This window comes from Neofelis nebulosa, chromosome 14 (genome assembly GCF_028018385.1).
Source record: "Neofelis nebulosa isolate mNeoNeb1 chromosome 14, mNeoNeb1.pri, whole genome shotgun sequence".
In the NCBI taxonomy this organism is placed as follows: Eukaryota; Metazoa; Chordata; class Mammalia; order Carnivora; family Felidae; genus Neofelis; species Neofelis nebulosa.
Window position 1 is genome coordinate 21,303,700 of NC_080795.1, and position 23,153 is coordinate 21,326,852.

The window sequence follows — 23,153 nt, forward strand, 5'->3', positions numbered from 1 at the left end:
TCTTAGCTTGAAAGACCTACAAAAACAAGCCATAAACCAGATTTGGACCATGGGAGATGGTCTGTCAGTTCCTAGCCTAGACCCTTGGTCTAGATTTTTTAAATCCCCAGGAAGAAAAATATCTCATGACATAGGAAAATTACATGAAATTCCAATTTGGAAGTGTAATTTTTATTGGAATACAGATACATTTATTTGTCTATTGTCTGTGACTGCTTTTGCACAAGTAGGGCAGTGCTGAGCAGTTATGAAGGTACATGGCCCATAAAGCCTAAAATGTTTATTACTTGACCCTTTAACATTTTTGGTAAAGGCGCAGGTAATAAATGTTTGCCAACCTCTGGTGTGGAGCTTCCAATAGAGAGATTACTCTGTTTCCGTACCCAGATCCTCTATAACCCAAGGAGGACACTAGATGTCCACTGCTTTGGTGCCATGCCAAGAATTCCACATGTATACCAGCCACCATGGAAGAAGATCATGCCTCAAAAGATTTTGGAGTTTAGTGTTTCATTCTGAAACAGGGTTTAGAAGAGCAACCTTTACCGGTTAGTGGGAGTGTTCTAATGAAATGGGCTCAGAGCTGTTTTCCCTGCTCAACGTCCTGAATGATTACAGTATCTACTCACTAGGGAGGCTTAGCTGACCTAAATTCATACTGGCAACTAGCATCCTTCTAGAAGCCTGGTGCAGTATATAACTAATGTTTAGACAGCAGATACAAGATCAATCAGTGACATATGCTGTTTTCTTTATTGAGTCATTGTTATTAATAAGACATACAGCTGGGCCCTTTAAGTTCAGGACACAACTTAGATCCCTCTTCCTCTGGCTTTACTGAGATGTAATTGACACAACTGAATTCTTAAAGCAATTCTGAAGGTCAAGTGGCTAGTTTTATAGAAGAGGAAACTAGGGCTCAGTGTGAATAAACAATTTACTCCAGCTCAAAGAGCTGAAAAGTCAGAGCTTGGGTTTGAGGCTAGATCTGTATGAATTCAATCTGATGCTTTCTATCACACCATAGGCAGATCTCCTATTGGTACTTCATAAATCTATTTTTTCATATCTATTAATTTATTTTGAAAAAGAAAAAGAGGAGGGAGATGGGCAGAGAGAGGAAGAGAGAGAATCCCAAGTAGGTTCTGTGCTGTCAGTGCAGAGGCTGATATGGGGCTCAATCTCACCAACCATGAGATCATGACCTGAGCTGAGACCAAGAGTCAGAGGCTGAACCAAATGAGCCACCCAGGCTCCCAGTACTTCATAAGTTTAAAGGTATTTCTACACGTTACTCTTGGCCACTACACAGGATTCGAGGTTTTGTTTTGTGGTGGTTGTTGCTTTGACCGTCAAGTTTCAACTATGTTACAACAGAATTAGTATTTATTTTATACCAGACATTTGGTCTCTAACCTCTTCCAAGACTGAGTGTCATCATCCGTAAAATGGGCTTGGCAGTAGCAGTTTCAGAGTTCTAATGTTGAATTAAACAAGTATGGGGTACACAGGAAATTCTTAATAAGCCAGGCCTCCAGTTGAAAATGCTAAGCTTTATGCTGTCTTAAGTGTTCATGTTTAGGCTTCTGTGTACAATGTGGAGTAAAGCTCAATGTCTTTAGGACCTGTTCTAGCCCAAATCCATATCAGACACCGGTGTTAAGAAACAATAAAAATAAAGTAGTGAAACCATGAAGCTGTTGGCTATAGGTATCTTGGGGAGTCCTCCCACAAGGTGGAATCATGCTTGGGACATCAACACAACACTTACTTGAAATGTTAAGTTTGGGGTATGTGGTTCAGTATTAACAATAGGACTATACTGTCTATTTTTAAAAGGGCATTCAATGAAAAAAAATCAAAACTAGTTTTCTTCAGTGAAATTGAGGAGTATGGATTTCATTTGAAAGCAACTTTGAAAAACGCATTAAACAACAACAACAAAAAAGCCAGGATGGATATTTTTAACAACAGCTGAATGTATGGTCACATACCAGGGACTTCATTTTCCTGCTATTACACTTTTGCTTTTCTCTTCCCTAGCCAGGCCTGTCATGCACCCAGCAGCCTCTTTTTGTTCCCATCACCTTTGTTACAAAACACTTCCTTATAATGCCCGACATGCCTGCTTCCCACAGCTAGAATTACATGGAAGGTGGGACATTCTCAAACTTTTTTTGTACATATTGCTGTAACATGCCCTAATTTTGCATTATATCAACCAGATCCTGTATCCCCTTACTGAATGGCCTACTCATTGGGTCGCCTAAGCTACTGTGACTAAGCTACTTCTCAAGTATCTGGTTCCCATAGAGACAGAAAAGCTATCACATGGTCAGGCATTCATTTCTTTATATGCCTGTAGAATAAGGAAGGCCCAACCACACGCTCCCTTCACAATGCTTGGGGACGCCACTGAAACTATGTTCCAAGAAAGAAGGCTTGCCCTTCAACTGCCTTAAGACTTCTCTCCCTAGTGCCTTGAGGAATGAAAAGGGGGCAAAGTTCTCCAATGAGCTTGGTTATTATCACTGTTTGGAAGGATCCTTGTTGAAACGCACAGTTTTACAAGGCATGATTACCAGAGTTGAGAGCAAAATCTTCCCGTCTGTAAAGTTCTCTAATAAAGAGAATAAACAAGCTTCTTTGCATGCCTCAGGCTACAACTCAACATCCTCAGCAATGTGTCTTCAGAAGGGATGCCACATGACATCGAGACAACAGGTGGTTAGCACAAAGAGGGTGTTCACAAATATTTAGGATGAAATCACACTGAGAGTATCTGAGGAACTTCTGATCCTGAGCTGTGCACTGTCACTAAGCCTGTCATCTGAAGGCCTGTCCATTTCCTCGTGTCCCAGGCTCACCTTCCATCCACCTTCTTGCCTGATCCAAGTGGATGTCTTCCCCATCTCAACAAATACATGACTAAGCTGCCCAGCAGCTCAGGGAAAAACAAAAACAAAAACCTGGGAATGATTTTTTCACTGCTCTTTATTACTTACTGTGCACCAGCCCAAACCAAATCCTTTGCAAATCCTATTTCTCTACTTGCAACAGAATCCAGGATCCAGTGAGTTCTCTCCATCTCTATGGCTAGTATATCGGGTCACCCCCAAAACCACTTTGCTCCCCAGTCATCTCTCCCCATCATTAATTGTCCACAGGCAGCCAAAATAATGTAAAAATCTAAATCAGATCTTGCCATGTCTTCCCTTGAAGTCCTCCAATGAGTTCATATGCCACGTGTAACGACATTGACCCTCCTGACATGGCTCACGCTTGCCCTCATCCCGGCCCACATCTTGACTCGGCATCTCCATCACTGAGCTCAGCCACCTGGCCTCTGTCCCTCAAACATCAAACCCTTTCCTGCCCTGCCTTCATTGCTTCCTCTGCTTAGAACTCTCTTGTGACGGTCACATTACCAATCAACCTTTTAGTCATTTGGACCTCAGGTTCAAATCAAAGTCATGCTCAGGGAAGACCTTCCCCAACCAGGCTCTCTGAAATTAGTTTCTCCCTGACTTCTGTTAACTTATATTTAAATATTTCAGATCACCTATAAAGACTATAGACACTTGGTTTTTGGAAATTAGAGGAGATAAAACTTTTCATCACATGCCTTAGTATGAGAAAACTATACAAACTAACAAATAAAATACTATTTGATGAAGCCTCAAAATACTAATGGTTGACACTTTTAAAAATAAAATTTGTGGTACTTGTTTTGTTTAGATATCGTTGAGAATCTGAATAAGAAAGTCTAAGCTGCCAGGGGTTTCTAGGTTAGGTGTGAATGCACAGACCGATAATTTGTGGCCAGGGACTGACATGAGGTCATTAGGTCACGGGATGCTCACCATCTTGCCCTAAGCTGGCCCTTTTCAGTGGTGAACAAAGCCTTGATCAAGTCAACTATCAATTTGGCCTTTAATGAGAAAGCTCTTAAAGACTGGAGACTTTCTGGATGGTTTTCAAATGCTGGTATTCTAAGCGGATGCTCTTTTCAATACTTTTGTGTGAGTTCCAGGAGCCAGCTTTCTTCCTTAGGAGTTAGTTGGAGGGACCTTAAAATAGTTAAGAAAATCTTTGAGATTCTTCCTACTAACCACACATTGACATTTCATCTATTAATTTTTAGCTTTTAAGTAGTAATTTTTGTAGAAATGGGAATGGTAATAGTACTCATAGAGAGAATAATACAAAAAAACACCACAGCTAATATTTACTGAATCCCTATTATGTGCTGGCCACAAAGCAGAGACTTTGTTTGAATGACTAATTCTGTGGCTTTATTTTTTTTTTTTTAATTATACTATATTTTTGTTAACTGTCTTCTTCTCATAGAAACTCTAACCATAAGATGGGGCATATTGTGTTTTACAGATATCTTATTTCTTATTAAATTTTTTCATGTTTATATTTGGAGAGACAGAGCACGAGTCAGAAAGGGGCAGAGAGAGAGGGAGACCCGGAATCCTAAGTAGGCTCTAGGTTCTCAGCTGTCAGCACAGAGCCCAACACAGGGCTCCAGCTCACGAACCATGAGAATATGACCTGAGCCGAAGTCATACGCTTAACTTACTGAGCCAGCCACGTGCCCCCAGATATCTTATTTCTAAATTTTTTTTTTAATATTTATTTATTTTTGAGAGACAGAGTGAGACAAAGTGAGACTGGGGGAGGGGCAGAGAGAGAGGGAGACACAGGATCGGAAGCAGGCTCCAGACTCTGAGCTGCCAGCACAGAGCCCAACGCGGAGCTCGAACCCACAGACTGTGAGATCATGACCTGAGCTGAAGTCGGACGCTCAACCGACTGAGCCACCCAGGCGCCCCTCTAAATAGAAATCCAAAGGGTGGAATATTCTGGAATATTTTTGCTCTTACAAACGTGCATATTTTCCAGCCTTTTTTGGGGGTGGTATATGTAACTTCAGGGTTATGAGAAGGAAAGCTTCACTATAATGCTCAATGGATAGTTCATCAAATTTCACTGTTAAACTATACCTACAGGGCAGGCACTCAATATACGTTTATTGAAATAAGTATTGTTTGAAAGAATGGGTACCGGGATAAAATCTGTAATGAGAGCATGATGCACGTTTTGTGTTTTAACATTTAATTGCGATGAACAACCAGAGTCACCAAGACACAAGAATTCAGTTCCTAAGGCTCTGAACCGATATCTTCACAGATTTAAAACCTGTAATATTGTTTCTTTAATGATGGAAAAAAATGAGAAATATCGTATTCACATATTCAATTACCTATAGCCACTTTAACTAACATGGTTTTGGTGTGGGAAAGGTTCATGAAGCCACCAAGGAAGAGATCAAAAAGAATTTCCAAGGATTTGGGGAAACCCGAAAACAGAACACCGAGGCTGAATTTCTACTCACGGAAGGTTGTCTGTAATATTATTTTTTACCTACCACACCAGAGGTAAGTATTGTTAACAACTTAAACATTGATGTATTGGTCCTACTGTCATTCAGAGGCCCAGTTTTATATACCATTCACATAGATTTAGCTCATAGCAAAGCGACTTTTAAAGACATTCTTAACAGGTGTTTTGAAAATAAAATACTAACTCGGCTAATCACTGAAGACAAGAACATGTGAAATACTGGCTCCCCCGAATATGTTGTTGTGAATAAAAACCAACAAAATTGAATGACTCACATAAAAAATATAAAACAAAATATTTTTCCATATAACCTATATGAAAACGATCTCCTCTTGCTCATTTATATGTTTTTGCCTTACGCATATATCTGTATCCATAAATTCAGTTGTTCTCCAGTTCATATTTTAAATTTATTATTTAAAGTTAAACCACATCCCTGTCTGGATAAAAGTTCAATTCTAGACATATATGCTCTAAAGAAATTAAAAACTGATGTCTCTCGGTACTCACCCTCCCATATCTGTTGGCATAGGACCCAGTAAGCAAGGAATGGAAAACAATGATTGTCTCGTCCAAGTCCCAGATGAACACCCTCTACAAAGGAAGAACCAAATCAGGATGTCTTTCCCTTGGTTGAGAAACCTGTGATTCAGTTAACTTCAACATAAATAGGCAGTCTTGAAATAGAAGACAAAAGAAAAATCTGAATTTTTAAAAATGTTTTAAAATACAACTCTTCCAAAGAGTATCTCCCAGCTTTTCTCCAGTTATAACCTCAGATGGTGTGTAGAACGATTATATTAGTGACATCGATACAAGCATGGGCAAGAAATAATAATGTATGTCCTTTCTACTTCTGAACTGAAGATTCACAGTTCTCCCTTCTGAAAAAATGAAAAATGAGTTAAAACTAGTCTGTTCACAACTTATTGAGACAGAGCGGGGGCAATCAGTTAAACATCATTCCATTTTTCTTTTTCTTATCTCTTCTCTCTGCTTATTAAAGTGTTAAAATAACAAATCTTAGGTTTCATTTTTGTCAAGCCAACTGTTAAAAAAAATGCACATAAAACCTAAAACTTCACATCATCTACTCACCTTATGCTACCTTTGGACTGTTATCATGCAGTTGGGTTATATATTGTTCCTGCCTGTTTTCTTCAGATTATAAAACTTAGGCAGACACATCACATGTGCTCTTAACACACTCTTGAGATATTTGGAATTGGATTTGAAGGAATTCATTTCAAAAACGTCTTTGAGATGCCACAAAGGCTTCTGAAGCGTACATTTCTTCTTCTCCTTTCCACTCACACCAGTATATATTCATACACATAGGTTCTGCTGGGAAATTTTCATCTTTTCAGCCAAAATAATCATGTTTCCCACCATCAGCTTTCACTTGGCAAAACCCAGAAACTTAATTGCAGTGGATTCAAAGCTATGAAATCTACCCTTTAAGGTTTTATTTAATCCCTCCTGCTTTTGAACTCCACCAAAACAGGTCTCATAAGACAATTGCCATTTCAGTTTAGAACATCCCAGGTTTTCCTTTCTCATATACCTAAGTGTGTCTTTAATTTTCAAAGTGGATTTTATTAATCACTTTTAGTATGACACTTAACTGAAATGGCAACAATATAGAGCAGTACAAGAGAATTTTGTTCAAGCAGAATTATATACTTTACTGTATTTCCTTAGAGAGAAATAACCGGATGCTTTGCACGTAGTTAAAATGGAAGAGAAAACAGAAATAATTGTTTTTACTTACAATCAACATGAAAGAGGAAAAAAAAATGCTTTACTTACAATTAACATAGGGAAAAAAAGCAGGAACAAAAGCATTTGGGTATCTTGATCACAGCCTATTTACATGGCGTGTGTACAGAACCATCATTTAACTACCAAGATACCTTGTTATTTACTAGGTCATTGTCAATGACATACCTCAAGGTCAGAATCTGGGGGAGGTGAAGGATTATTGTTTCTTCGGCCCCGTCCACGTGACTTCCCATCTGAACCTCGACGCAATCGATCGGAGTCTGAATCTTTAATGGGTGTTGATGGGCTGTGGATTGTACTGTACTCTGCAGAAATACAGGAAGGTCTTTTATCTTCTGGTTCTATTACCATGGTGTCAAGATCAACCTTGTTTCAACTCATGGGGAAGTCTGAAGAGCAAAGCGCATTTCGTTCTGCTCACATTCATTACCTTTTACTTGCACTGATAAAAAATGTATGAGATACTTGATTCCAAGAATGCACTCTTTTGAAAGAAACGCGTGATCAGAAATGAATAAAATTTAAGTGAAGGTGTGGAAGACAGCAGGTGGAAAACTAGTTGCCTAGTTTCTCTTAGTGGTTCTCCACGAGTAGACAATGCTCCCTCAACCCTATTTCCACATCCATCTCTCTCTCTCTCATTCCACAAACAGTGTCTGGCCATGCTGAGAGGTTCACACATTTGCCTTACTAACTGCTCTCCCACCTACAAAAAGGCTCCTGGTTCACACAAAGAAAAGAAAAATCAGCTCTGGGGCAGGAAAAACCAAATCACCAGGCAGATTTTTCTTTGAAAATTTCAAAAATCTCCTTTTTTCCCCTCATTTTATGTGAGAACAAGGGAGTGATAAGATAAGGAAGAATAGATATATGGGCAATGCCCATACTCTGCACAGCATCTGTCTCAGTCTCTTTGAACCAAAAGTCTCAAACGGACAGCACATTCAAATTGCTCACCTGGGTAACTCAGAGAAACCATGGAAATAATTACATAGAAAATACAAAATAAAGAACAACTTCCAACCAGCTAGAAGAATGGCTAAGTAGTGACTGTGGAGTTGGGGGAGGGGGAACTCTTACCCTATTTCTAAATGAACAACAATAACAACAAAAACCCTAATACTTTTTTTTATCTGATGTTCACACATCAGACAATTTCTACTCCCCCTCCCAAATTCCAGATGTGCCCAGTGTGTTGCCTCTCCTCCCCAAACTCTTTGCCAGATTTCTCTCCTAGATATGGGTTGGAATCTCTCAAGCTAGTGTGAGGAATGGTAATTCTCACTGAGATGTTGTTGATACTAAATCTCAGCAAATAGAAAAGTATTGAGGACAAGTGAATATCTGGTAGCCTTTGTTATTGTACTATCGTCCTCAACTGTACCAACAAGGCCAGCCATGTGTCCAACCATGTGGTCTCAATATTACTTCCAAGTTTAAGCCTTACGAGTCTGGATGGATAGGAATGGACTTTGACAGAGTAAATTCCATTTCTAAATCACATGGAACAGCCCTATACCTCTTGTTTAATTTTAAAACCTCAACAGATTCCTATCACTTTTAGATGAGACTTTATGTCCTCTGCAATAGCAAATAAGACAGCAAATTTCCTCATATAGACCAGTCATGGATCCTTGTACCAAGACGCCACCATAATGGCACAGTTAATTATGGCCAGAAGGTCCAGAACAACTCCACTCCCTAGGTCGACATACATAGTTACAAGGGATGCATTTTTGAGCTAACTCACTCACCTTACGGAACTATTAGAATACAGTGCTGGCTGGTTACAGTTTAATGTTTTCGAAATCCACATTAGATCTTTTTCTGGCAGAGGCAGATGACTGTGGCATCTTCTCAAAATTTTCCAAACCAAGCATCTGTCTTCCAAGTTTTATAGAGAATTAGGAGCTCCAAATAAATATGTATTTTTAAGGAGCTCAGTGAGTTAGAAGTTGTGTTTGGAGGAAAAAGGCTCGACCTCCCTTTTCTTTGACAATTCTGTAACTACACCTCCGTGCGAACCTGGACAGCCACCATCTAAGACAGAACGCATGCCAATCTCTCTGTAGTAATGTCAAAGCAGAGCATTTGCTTTCAACAGTCACAACTGGCATCTAAATTTGACTCGTATTTCGAGTACTTGACTGCAAAGTCCATCTTGAACTGTGAGCTCTCCAACCTTTGAAGTTCATATTTGACAAGAAGCTAAAAGACATCAAACAACACATCTTATCACATTCTATCTCTTGCCTTGACTTCCAGGTAGTTTAGGGTTAATTTTGTCCTCCAAGTAGTTGACCTTACTTAGGTTTTCTCAGTCTAGATTTCCTATTGATTGCCAATTCCTTTAGTTCTTGGTGTGTATTTCCTTACCCTTGTGTTAAACCCATTTAAATCTTTAAAAAATAATATTCCATCCCCCTTTTTTTGGAAACAAGTGATAATTAAATTGATTACTCACTTCTATAAACCTCCCTACCAAAGAAAAGAAATTCAATGAGTAAAGTATACAGGTAGATTCTTAAATCATCTTATCTAAAGTTTTTCCAGGTGGAGAAAAAGCTCTAAAATATGAACAATATGATACCTTTAAATATTAATACACACACACACACAACCTTACAGACCTCAACTTATTAGAAGGAAGATAATAAAATTTAATAATGCAAGCCAGATTAAAAAAAAAATCTCTTCCTCTTTGTTCTATGAGGTGGGATTAAATGCTTCTACTCTCCTAACCAGCTTTGCTGACTCTAACTATTCTCTTTCCTTCTATTAGTACAAAACAACTCAACAAATAATTTAATCTTCTAATCCACTGACATCTCATGTTTCATTAAAACCCTTTCAAAATTATTCAGCTTTACCCCCACCGAGATAATGAATGTAAAAATACTCAGAAGAGCATTTATTTCCTCTAACAATGATTACATGCCTACACTCTTCCGGGCACTGTACTAGGAGGCTGAGGTATAATGATGTGCTATATAGATATGGTCTCCTTGGAGCTTAAAATTCAGAGGAAGGCACTGATTTGTGGACAAAAATAAGAGATTAGAAAACAACACAGGGGCGCCTGGGTGGCGCAGTCGGTTAAGCGTCCGACTTCAGCCAGGTCACGATCTCACGGTCCGTGAGTTCGAGCCCCGCGTCAGGCTCTGGGCTGATGGCTCGGAGCCTGGAGCCTGTTTCCGATTCTGTGTCTCCCTCTCTCTCTGCCCCTCCCCCGTTCATGCTCTGTCTCTCTCTGTCCCAAAATAAATTAAAAATGTTGAAAAAAAAAATTAAAAAAAAAAAAAAAAAAAAAAAAAAAAAAGAAAACAACACAGAAAGGGCTATGGCATGGGAAAGGTAGAATGCTGAGAGACCACGGGGCAAGTCTATACAACACAGATTTACAGGATTATAGAAGCTTCCTGAAGATGGAAGACAAAGCTACCAGTAAAAATGGAATATAAATGTTCTCCAGAAAGGCACATGAGCATGTGTGTTGGTGGGGGGAGGGGGGGAGGGAGACAGAGAAAGAGAGAGAAAGCATGCGCATGAGCATGTTGAAGAACTGAAAAAAACCCAAAAAACAAAAAACCAAAAAACAACCAATCTGACTGACTCTATAGAGGAAGGGTACAGAGAAGAGGTGGAGTTACAGGCAAAGAATTCAGCAAGGGAGTGATGGGAGCAAATTTACACCTTAGATAGAGGACTCCAGCCAGTGTGGCGAGGTAGTGGAGGCAAGTGAAGACTGAGAAGGGGAGACCAGACAGGAGGATAATTCAGTGACGGTGTTGGCGGCCCATGCAGGTAGTGGACATAGGGAGAGCTACAGATTTGAAGTGTCACTGAGAGGGAAATCGATAACTAATCAGATAAGGGAGGAGGAGGTGCTCATACCAGTGGGTTGGCAACTGGGAAGATGAATATAACCATGAGGTCTGGGATTTGAGAAGAAGGGCTCATAAAGAAGTGTGTAGATGAGCATTTAAATTCTGCTTTGGACATCTTGAGCTTGAAGAATCTGTGGTATTCACGATGTCCAGCAGGCTGTTAGACTGCCCCATGAGGGATGGGTTTAGGTTTGGAAATTGATGGCACATAGAATGCAGTTAAAGAAATGGCTGCCATTAAAGACATGGAGTGTGTGCAGAAGGGACGGGCAGGGAAAAATGGGTGCGGGGTGAGGAGGAAAACCAAGGTCAGTGTGTTGTAGAAGAAAGGGTGGGTCAGGAAGGAGACAGTGATCAATAACTTCAGATCAGCCAAGGGATAAGGTAAAGTGAACATTGAATCCAAGCGTACTTTGGATTTAGAGTCAGTTAAGATCTTGGCACACAAGGCAAAGTACAGATTTGAGAAGTATTTAGGAGGTAGATTGGTGGGATTAAAAAGGAGAGCTCAGAAGGTACAGGAGTAAACAGGGGTTAAAACTCCTGACATGCTACTGAAGACCCTAAAATGGCCACATTCAATTACTTGAAGTTCTTCATCGTATTTCACTTCTCTGTGACCGTGCTGACCACTGGCCCCTCTCACCTGTGAACACATCAGAGTAATTTGACTTCCCTTTCTTCTGCTTCTCATCCTAGCACTCACGCTATTCCTTCTGTCTCGTTAGAGACCTCTTCCTCTACCTAAGGCTTAAATGTGAGTGTTTTTTGTATTGGTGATACTCAAAGTACTGATCTGGGACAAAACAAGGAGCTTCAGGATGTTAATTAATGCAATAATTCCTTCATCAAAAGTCCTGCTAAGATTAAAAAGAAAAGTTCAACAGCGTGCTTAGGGATGCAGTTGATTAATCCTCATGTAATACTCAATTAGTGGATAGACAGCCAGTTGGAGGACTATATTATGAGCAGCAAATACACTGGAATTTTCTCCACGGTCCTCTTATCTCACTACAAGCTCTCAGCAGTGTGTAGTAGTGATAAGAGGGATTTCAATGATAACCTCCAGGTTGATTATTCTAAGGCTTCATCTCCTGATCTGTTGACCTGAATATCCTCATTTGCTAGACCTCTCTACCTGATTTTCCATGGGCACCACAACTAAAGTTGTCCCCAAATAGAGCCTCCTTCTCTCTTAAAGTGTCTAATTCAAGGTACCAACATACACTCAAGTTTTTCAAGCCAGAAATTCCTTATGCGCCCCATCAAATCAAGACTAAGTTTTGTGTATTTTACCTTCTGAATACTTTCATTCTAAATCCAGGCTCTCATCAGCCCTTTCTTTGATTCTTATAACAGGCTGTTTTCTTTTTCTTTTATTTTTATTAAAAAAATTTTTTTAATGTTTATTTATTTTTGAGAGAGAGAAAGAGAGAGAGAGAGAGAGAAACAGAGCGCATCAGCGGGGGAGGGGCAGAGAGAGAGGGAGACACAGAATCTGAAGCAGGTTCCAGGCTCTGAGCTGTCAGCACAGAGCCTGACGCAGGGCTCGAACCCACAAACCTTGAGATCATGACCTGAGCTGAAGTCAGACGCTTAACCCAACTAAGCCACCCAGGCACCCCACAACAGGCTGTTTTCAAACTTGCTACCCACAACCTTCCAATTCTGGCCTATACCACCATGCCAAAAACCTTTAAAATTCTTCAGTGTTCCCAAATCCCAGTGTGGAACAGGAAGGACAGTCTGATTTTAGGACAGTGAGCTGTGGACTCAAGTGTCACGTTTCATATCACAATCCCACTGCTTGTTAGCAGTGTGACTGTGCAAGGTATTTACATTCTCTCTGACTCACTTTTATCATCTGTAACATGGTAACAAATGAGATAAAATAAAACCAATATGCATGTAAAGGTACTTGGAACTGGGGCATGGCACTAACACTCTATGACATTTGCTACTTGGAAAAAAGAGAAGTTCCACCGAGTCACTCACAGACAGCCTTATTTATCTCCAACTTCTTTCTCCCGTTCACAGTGTATACTTCAGACAGACCCACCTATCTCAGTCCTCTGAATTGTCAGGCTGTTTCATGACTTTGAACATGCTGCTCCCTTTTCTTAGAATGCTTTTCTCAATACTTACAGCCCCTCCCCTGGTCTGTCTGTGAAATTCCTATTAACCCCTTAAGATCAAGTATCTTTGTGAATTTTCTATCTAAATCTGAGTTCTTATTAGAGGGTTATACAATTTTTGCAATCATTTATGTTCATGGTGGATAATAATTTGAGTTATTTTGAACAAAGGTCCATCACCCCCCTCTTGGAGGACAGAGGCTGGTGGTATTTATTTTGTATTCTGAGAATGCAGTTAGAGCCTAGAGCACCGAGTACATGTTAAAAAAACTGATGATTGAACAAATTGAGGGTTTCTCAAGCTTGGCTTTTGCTCTATTAAATCTATGAAGATTACCTAATTATTCCTACCAGCAAGTCCAAATTTTTAAAACTGAGAAATAGCTGTAATTATTTTTAAAGCTTATTTAAACATTGGTGTTTACATATTGAATCATAAAATATTAAAATATACATAAGATCATTAAAATTCTACATCTGTAAGTATTACGGAAGAGTTCCATAAATCCTTCAATATTGAAAAGAAAAACAGAGCTGGAACTTCGAAGATTCCATTTAGTTCCTCTTGGCACCTCTGGTCCCTCTGAGCTCATAACTCCTACTTGGGTCTTAGGGAAGTTTCCCTATTTTTTAGTTGTCAGCCTCCTGGTCTGTCGAGTTGAGGGCATAACCTAGATTACTTAACTTTAAAGTTCTATCATCTACGATGCACGGTATTCACCAAATCTTCCTAAATGTTAGCTTTTAGTCTTTCCCTCTTAAATAGTCACTTTCAGACCAATCTGTATAAAATACCTTGGCAACTCAGAATCCATCAGGGCTTACTGCCTACTGTACAAATTCCTTACCTAGTTTTATTTCTCATGTTGTCTCTCCACATGTTAGTTCCTTTCCTATACATATAGCCAAGCAGTTTTCAAAACGATTGTATCAATTTGAATTGTGTCAGTTTTACTACAGCCTTACACGTAATGGTTATTACGGTTTTAAAGAAGTCCTTGCTATTTTATCAGGTGTAGAACAGTAGTGATTTTCATTGGGACATCCTGGAGATACTCACAGATACGTGCTTTAAAAAGTCTATTTCCATTTATGAACTATCCCAATCTTCTGCAAAATTTTTATATTCCTTTACTGATTAGTATAAAAGTTTTAACCTCTTTTTCATATTTGGAGGCACTTTTCCATTCTTGAGAGCTCCTTAAATTATGCTGATATTGTCTTAAATTATGTCTTCCTTTATAGAAGTTTTTTTATTTTTATGTAGTCCTGCTGCACAGCCTGTTGGCCTGGGTGGCTCCTTGAAGATTTAGGGATAAGCATTCTCATTTATTCTAAGCAGAGCAGAGAACTTTTGATCTAACTTTACACTCCTGGGACTATATATGCCAGTGGTAGTTGTAAAGGAAGTAGAAGGCAGGCATCCTGCGAGCTCCCTTCTCTGTGCTTTGGGAGAATAGAGGCTTTCCTCACCCATTTCTAAGTTTAACCGAGGTGAAAGATTATTCCCCTGAAACAGAGTCAAGTAACCAGACTCCTGGTGGAGAGGAAGCTCTTGCCACATATATAATAGCATTGGGTTGAGGCCAGGGAAGCTACTGTCTCTGGCTAGACCCTGAATCTACGCCAAGGCGATCCCAATGACAAAAGGAAGTGCAGAGCTTGTTGGGAAATCCTTATAAAGATTATCTGAATTTCATGAACATGAGACATAACAATCCATAATTACATTCTATTTGCTATGGGGGCACTCAGATAAAAAGAACGGGGTAGCCCATGTCCCCAAAAGCAGAGATTGTCATGTTTGAGACTCACGACTTCAAGTACACGGACTGCTACACAGGTGAATGTGAAGATGCCAGACAGCAAGTGACATTAACCGTGGCGCCCCCAAACTCTGAGACTCTCCAAAGCAAAATCCTCTTAAAAGGTGAGGCACCAAGCCCAAATCAGGAAGACTGAGACAAAGAATGAAGTCATCGCGAGGAAAGGTTTATTCCAGTTACCCTGGGCGTCCCCACAGGGAGGCAGATGGACCAAGCCTGATACTACTGGCCGAGAGAATCACATACAACCATTGGGTTTAAATCTGCTCATAATTTTTTAAATTGGTTTTCCTCAGAGGGAAAACGCTCCTCTGTAAAGCTGCCTTTGATTACTTTAAGGTAAATAAAATTGCCCAGAAATCCTCTCTCAAATATCTACGCTGTAAGGTGCAAAGGCAGTGGAGCCACCTAGTAGGGCGGCGGGGTACATAGATACCCAGAGAAGCATGAGCCAATTCACCCACAGAGATCGGCCATTTAAAAAAAAATTTTTTTTTAACGTTTATTTATTTTTGAGACCGAGAGAGACAGCGCATGAATGGGGAAGGGTCAGAGAGAGAGAGGGAGACACAGAATCTGAAACAGGCTCCAGGCTCTGAGCTGTCAGCACGGAGCCCGACGCGGGGCTTGAACTCACGAACCGCGAGATCGTGACCTGAGCCGGAGTCGGCCGCTTAACCGACTGAGCCACCCAGGCGCCCCGAGATCAGCCATTTTTAAATAAAAACTCAGATACTAAATACCTTAGGCTTTGTGAGACAGACGGCCTGTTGCAATGACTTAACGCGGCACAAAAGCAACCACAGACAGTGTCATTAAAGGAGTATGGCGGTGTTCTAGTAAAACTTTATTTATAAAACAGATTTGGCTTGTGGGAGTATATGACTGTATTCATTAAAGTAACTGATGAGATGAGATTCAAGAAAGTGAGTCCACCGTGACTATGAGATTTAAGTGACTGTCACCTTACTTTCCCGGGTGACACCGCTTCTTCGAAACCGCTGCGAACATTAAATGTTAACATTGTGATAAAGGTGGTAAGTGAAACGTGTTGCTTAACTGAAGAACAAGGACCAAAACGAGGGGCTAATTTTGGGGGAACTGACAATAGTAGAAAAGGGACTTAATGTGTACTTATTTAAAGGCCCTATCCCAGGTGGTAAGGGAAGTGCGGCCACCATGAGAGCAAAATGTATTTACCTTGAATATGCAAACAAGGATTTGTTTTTCTCATTAACACAGTTAACTGACATGCAAAATAGACGACAGATTCTCCTCGGGCTGATGCAGACCCCAGACGCGCACACCTTGGGAGCGATTTTTGTGTTCTCATCTCTGACACAATGGCTCTACGCACGCACCCGTGGGACTTGGGCACTGCTCCAGGTGTGTGGCCTTGGGGGCGCTTTTTTACTGGGGCTCTCGGTAGCTGACCGACTCCGGAGGGCACAATCACAAATTACACACGCAGGCAAGCACACCAGTGACGCTGGGTGATGTGCTAAGCTAAGAAGAAGCCAAATGCCCCGCCATGGTTAAGCCACAGTGTTCACTACAGAGGAGAATGAGGAAATGTAGGCGAAAGGGCACATGGACAAGGGGCACTTGGATTTTCCTTGACTTGCAGTTTCCTCTAATAACTGAATCTGACAAGCATTCTTTTCCAGGCTCACCTCCAGCGCGCTGACATTTTGTAAAATGAATTCTCCTCTCCTGTAAGGCCGCCCCGCACGAGCCTCTGTAGTCAGACAGACTCTGAGCTGAAAACCGAAATTCCTATTATTCTCAAACCTGTGGAGAAATTCCAGCCGTGGCCTAAACTTCCTGCTTGAATTCTCCCGTGACAGCACACAACACCGCGGACAAGAGAGAGAACGCAGACAACAACAGGGAAAGCTGACAACCTTTGAAAAGGCGTTTTTATATGCGTGTGTACACGTATATACACATATATGTGTTTTGAATCTTTGAAGCAAATCAAGTCACAGTCATCTGCACACTGGCTTTAATCTTCCACTCATACCACCCTTCACTCCTGGAGTTTGGGGGACGATTAGGGGAGATTTTCTCACATCGTTGCATCAACGGTCATGAATGCCACATCTGTGTGACAACAGACCGCAGTCTGAGGAAGCTCACCCTTCCCACCACTGGGATTTACTGATTTACGGACGTCCACTCAGGAGACACCACGAGTAATTCTTTTTTTTGGTGGTCATAAACGTTTCTAAGTAGCTCTGATACATTCTCTGCGCATTCTGTCACTCCTCACCGTCCATTTCTGTTAATCTGTGAAGACAGGACAGCTTTTGTTTGGATTTGATCTCTCTCAAATTTTTGAAAGGTGACTGTGTCATGCTTTCTTCTCAGGAAGCCAAGTCTCCAGCCAGTGCCCCTGGTCTGCCCACCACGGTTGTGCTTGCTGGCCTGATCAGATTTAACTGATAACCTGTATCGTGGCCCAGCCTCTGAACGTGTGACCAACGCAGTCACCCAGCATCGTGTGCTCAGACGGGCCGCGCACTTGGCCAGATGTTCTGCTGGGCTGTTTTTCATGACCACGCCTATTTCAGAGCTACAAGCAAGAAGCCCGGCTTCTCCTTCACTGAGAAAACAGAAGCACTCACCCTCTACACTCTCCATGCCCAGGAAAAGCCACCTACTGGTGCTTGTAGTGAAGTCTGCCTTCCCTCTTGTTATATGGGTGACCTTTCTGCCGGTCCCTCCTTTAGGCATGAGATCCCAGCCCACCCTCACTTCTTTTACCCACTGTCCTCTTTCTTCTGGACCACTTGCACGCGCATGCAGGCTGTGTAGAGTTCGTGCCTAAAAAACACACCCCGGATTCTCCGGGTCCTGCCCCATGTCTCCATTACCTTGCAGTACAAAGTGAAAATTACAAGAGTCGCAAATATTTGCTGCATCAATTTCCTCTCCTCCACTCCCTTTTGAGACCACGGCCATCAGGTTTTATTCTCTCCAACATTCCACTACCACTCACCTGGGTCAACATCACCAGTGACCCCCACTCTGTCAGATCCAATGGTCAAGTCGCAATTTCCACTTTTCTCAAACCTTCACCAGCCTGGCACACAGCCCATCACTCCTTCTGTCTGCAACGCTTGCTTCCGTTGGCCTCTGGGAGGCCCCATTCTTGGTGGCAAGGCCAGGCTCCGTGCTTGGCTCTCTCCCTTCCTGTATTTATGCTCGCCACCCTGGCCAAACGCATCCAGGAACATAAGGTTTTTCAATGGCATTTGTGAAGACTCACAAATTTAGGCCCTCAATTATCCCATGAACATCAGACTTACTTCTCTAACAACTCACTTGCCTTTTCCCCTTGGAATTTTAACAGGTGCCACAAACTTAACATATGCTAAACAGGAATCCTGATGTCTCCAATACCTTCTCTTCCTGCCACATTAATGCCCCATATTAATAAATGGCAAATGCACTTTTCTAGCCATGGTGTTTGGCCCTAACAGCTAGAAAAGTGCATTTGCCATTTATGATCTTATGACCACAAGGTGATCTTTCAGCTCAAAAATGCTTTCATTCTTCAGTGAAATTTATGCATAGTGTACGTTTCTTCTGATGGAAATGATACCACCATTGAGCCCACTTAAAGGGGTACATCCCTCTGGCCTCCCTCATTTACATCTTTACGTGCTGAGGATAAATTTCATCTCTGTTGTTAGTTTTCTCTCCAAACACCTTATATAGGGAATCTCTGTTCCTCTATTCTTTCAGAGCGCTTTGCTGCTTCTTGTTTATTAGGTTTGGCTCTTCAGAAAAATGCTCCGCGAGGACACTGAATAACCCTCTTGCTTTCTAGATCCCTGCAGAACCTAAGATAATTTTGTAACTAACAGGTGCTCACTGAATAGCTAATGGCATGTTGAAGAGCATCGTCAAACTGTCATTCACATTTGAACGGAGAAGAAACCATGATTTCTGCCTTTCCTTCAATGAGGGAACAGTGCAATGAAATTTAATAGCAAGATTAAGAAACAAGTCTCCAGAGAAACATGCTTCCTCAATAACCTTTATCAATATTAAAAGTGAGTCAAGGGAGGTAATTAGATGAACAAGTGTACTGAAACAGACACTTTAGGGAAAACGTGAAATGGGAAACTGGAAAGGAAAGACTCCACAGAAAGAACAGTCTTAGAATTCTTACAGGGAGAACATTCAAAATGTCATTGGGGATGGAAAATAAAACAAACTGCAGAAGTTGCAAACACTGTCAGTGGTAGAGAAAAATGCATTCTTACATTTGGGAGGCATTTTACAATTGGCAATGTGCTTTTTTACATAAATTAGCTGGATTGAAACAAATAACAAGCCTATTAGACACGGTAGTTTGGGTCTTCAAGCAAAAAGAAGGAAAGATGGGCAGGTGTGTGCTCTTGGGAGGCTGTAATTATGAGAATCTTGAAGAGGTTTTTGCGCACATATTAACCAAAATAGTGACTTTCACGATAGTGGTTATAATGTAAAATTTGGAAAATAATTGCTTCCTGAATATGGAATGGACGACGTGAATCTACTTCCTGGCTCCTAGTCTTGTTGAATAAAACATGTGAGTTTTTAGTTGTGTTTTCTGGATAATTTATATCTTACCTTTCTCTAAAGTGGGTTTAAGATAACCCACCAAAAATGCACACAATAACTACATAGCAATTAAAAAATTAACAAGTGCATTAGAAAAAACATTAAAGCGGGAAAGGTAAAAGAAAGCCAGGAGAGACAGTGGCCAGCGGAGGTCGGCTTGCCCTAAGGTCTACCGTCAAGGGCACGAATAGTTGTATACTTGTAGGGTGCGTATAACGAGACATCAATTTTTCTACGGAAACACAGGTGTTTCTAGCACAGAGACGAGACAGAGATGCCTCACAGGACTGCTCACTGAGGGGATGTTGTATGATGCCGGGAACATAGCCTCATGATATATAGAACAGCAGGTTTCATAGGATTCTCACTTCTCAGGCTGACCACAGTGGACTCCGTAGGGCTAACTCAGTACTTCAGATTGCAGAGCACTGAGGTGGGGCACTTTGCTTATTTTAAGGATAAAGTTTAAAACATCTAGAAGAATGAGGCCATTATGTGCCCTTCTGGTAGCTGACAGAAGCGAGTGAGCCGTGAGTGTTACAAAGCAATGAGGTAAGTGGTACCTGGGTGGCTCGGTTAGTAAAGTGTCCGACTTTGGCTCAGGTCATGATCTTGCAGTCTGAGAGTTCGAGGCCCACGTCAGGCTCTCTGCTGACAGCTCAGAGCCCGGAGCCTGTTTCGGATTCTGCCCCACCCCTGCTCACGCCCTGTCTTTCTCTCAAAAATGAATAAACATTAAAAATTTCAAAAGAAAAAAAGCAATGAGGTAAAAGTTTATACTAATAAATTACTTGGTGTGGAGTTATTATTGGTTGCTTGGTTAGGTGGAGACCCATACGCTTGACCAAGTTACCTGTGCTGAGAATGGAAAGGATATTGTCTTATGAAAATTAAGGGACCTAACCAGGGAAGATGCCCATGTGGAAGGAGACAACCCTGAGGGAAGGCTCGCGATAGTCCTCAAAAAGCTGCCTGGGATTCTCGTAGACGGACGAAGCCTTCAAAGTTACATGCCATAGAGTACGACTATAATCATTTCGTACTGGGAGATTTTTTAAGTGGGAGTTGTCTCTGTCCTGGCCAAATACACAAACAAAACCAAAAACCTCAGCAAGATCTTGAATAAACTGTATTATATTATATTCTCAGTGAATATTCCACCTTACCAAAGAGGAGAAGACTTAAAGGAATCTTCATAACTTTAAGTTATCAGAACTCTCCCATAAAAACTTGTGTAAAATAAACTAAATGCAAGTAGACTTGTTGACTAGTGCTACAGGGTTAATCAGAAGTCAGAGATTAACAAATGTTCACTGAATTAATACTAGAGAGTTGCTTTGACTTCTCTATCTATATTCCATAACCATTAATTCTTTTTCACACAACCACTGACTGAGGTCTCCCAGGTAAATGAGTTCCTCAGCAAGGTCTAGTAACTACATTAAGAGAGCTTTATCATCCCTGGAGAACAGCCATTACCTCCTCATAGACAACCTCATAGAAACTTCTATCATCCATCCTCACACATTTCAACCTCTGGTTTAAACCTCTCCCAGTCATAGATACCATGTGAAGGAAACTGGTGAACCACACTGTGGGGGCTTCGGTGTCTGAAACAACCACAATGCACAGCACACCACAGTAATAATCTTCAAGAGGGAAGAAAACACACTGGCTTCCTACTGTCAGGGACCTTGCCCTTCTCGTCTCCTCTATATCCCCTGGGCCAAGCACAGCACCTGGCACACAACCAGCATTTATGAATACCTGCTAAAGGCATGCACGGAAGAAGTGAACACTTGAAGGCCTAGTAGGTGTCACTTTGCTGGCCACTTACATAATGGCGTCCTCACATTCATCCCATAGACCACGAGCGGTATTATCCTCCTTTCATAGACAATGGACACATTGAAGCGCTAAGTGATGGCCCAGAGTAAATAACAGAACCAGGATTCAAACCCAGGTTAGCCCAACTCCAAATCCTTAGCGACCACTTTTTCTTAATTATATTCTGAGGGAGTGTGGTGCCCAAGTTCATAGAAATCCCCTGCCAGGGTGGGGGAAGGGGGGGTCCCAGCCAAGTACACCTGAGAAATACTATACACTAGATTCAATTCTCACTGGCTATGACTGCACCGAAGGATCAGAAAAGACCTAAGGTACAGGAACCCTGCTAACTTTAAAGCTAACAGTTTGTCCCCCTAACTTCTCCTGCTTTGAAACTCATTAGAGGATCTCTGTCCCATCTTTCGTACACAGTAGTGTGGCCTAGAGCAGTGTGGGAAAGGCCAGACTACGTCATGCTTTCTCCCAAGGCCGCCACCAAGAGATGTTGACAATGACAGGCCAAGATGCTTTGAAAAGATGTAGTATTTCTGGATTCGTTATTCATAATCAGTAAAGTGAAGGTCTTCATCAGCAAAAGAACCTATAAGGTCCCTTCTAACTTTAAAATTCCTATTGCCCAATGGCTTCACGCTAAAATTGCACAAGTAGATCTGTAGATGTGAGAGAGTCGTCAATTACAAATCCACGCTATTCCACATATTTTCAAATCGGCTGCTTGAAACTCAGAAGCTATTTTCCATAGAAACAATGGCGGGCATGATTTCTAAACCAACCCATGACCATCAAATCAATCAATAATCCAGGTGAATACTGCACACATACAATGTAAAGTATTAGAAAATTGTACTCAAATAGCAGCGGTTACATAAAAGTGAACAACAGTAAAATCTGTCAGAACCAATGGTGCTGAAGAAAACGCACTTTCCATTTTATGAAGAGGTATCAGTATTTTCAAAAGTTTTAGAAGGTGACTGTACTAGATTAAGATGCCCACTTACACTTTAAATTCGATGGCTTCTTTTTCCTTGAGACGAGAGCATCATCACCCCTACTCTTAGTGCTCATCAACCATGAGGTGCGAATGGAAAAATAAAGAAAAAAGAAAGGAACAGAGAAGTTGGCAATGTAGAAAACCAGGTCCTCAGAGAAGGGTAGGGGGTGGTAGAGAGGCTGTGAAAAATTGTTCCCTACACAATTCCATGACAGGTCATTATTAAGTAGGATAAGGAGGGAGGGGGGACACAGCAAATTCAGGAAAGTGGCAAAGTGTCCTACTCGTTGTTGGATTATCTAAGATCTTGATCTTGGACTGATCCTCTAATTCAGGAAATACTGAACTACAAGATAATTATAAGACAACCTTAAATATACTATATACTTACTTCCTTATAATTTCAGGCCTACACAATTTTACAAGCAAATAGAGCTCATTCAACTATTTAACATATATTTAGCTGAATACCTGCTAATACATGCCTTTGCTGAGTTCTTGGAATAACTTAAGAAACTGAACACCCGATCGCTACTGCCTCTCTTTGTTTACATTATTTTGCTTGTTTAAAACTTCAAACACCGAGCTTCCTAGAAGCAGCAGGCTTGCCTAATTAAGAATTCATGTTTGTAGTCAAGCTTCTGGGGTTAAATCCCCA

The 23,153-nt window shown here is 41.1% G+C and overlaps 1 protein-coding gene across 16 annotated transcripts in view; it reads right to left on the minus strand.

The window, feature by feature from the left end:
- Nucleotides 1-23,153, minus strand: part of EYA1 (EYA transcriptional coactivator and phosphatase 1) — a 354,086-nt gene that overhangs the window by 74,345 nt on the left and 256,588 nt on the right. For all 16 annotated transcript variants that reach the window (XM_058699812.1, XM_058699811.1, XM_058699809.1 and 13 more), the window contains 2 exons: nucleotides 7,360-7,499; nucleotides 5,923-6,006 (listed from right to left, as the gene is read on the minus strand). In XM_058699812.1, the coding sequence (XP_058555795.1) occupies nucleotides 5,923-6,006; nucleotides 7,360-7,499 (224 nt within the window). The remainder of the gene's footprint in view (nucleotides 1-5,922; nucleotides 6,007-7,359; nucleotides 7,500-23,153) is intronic.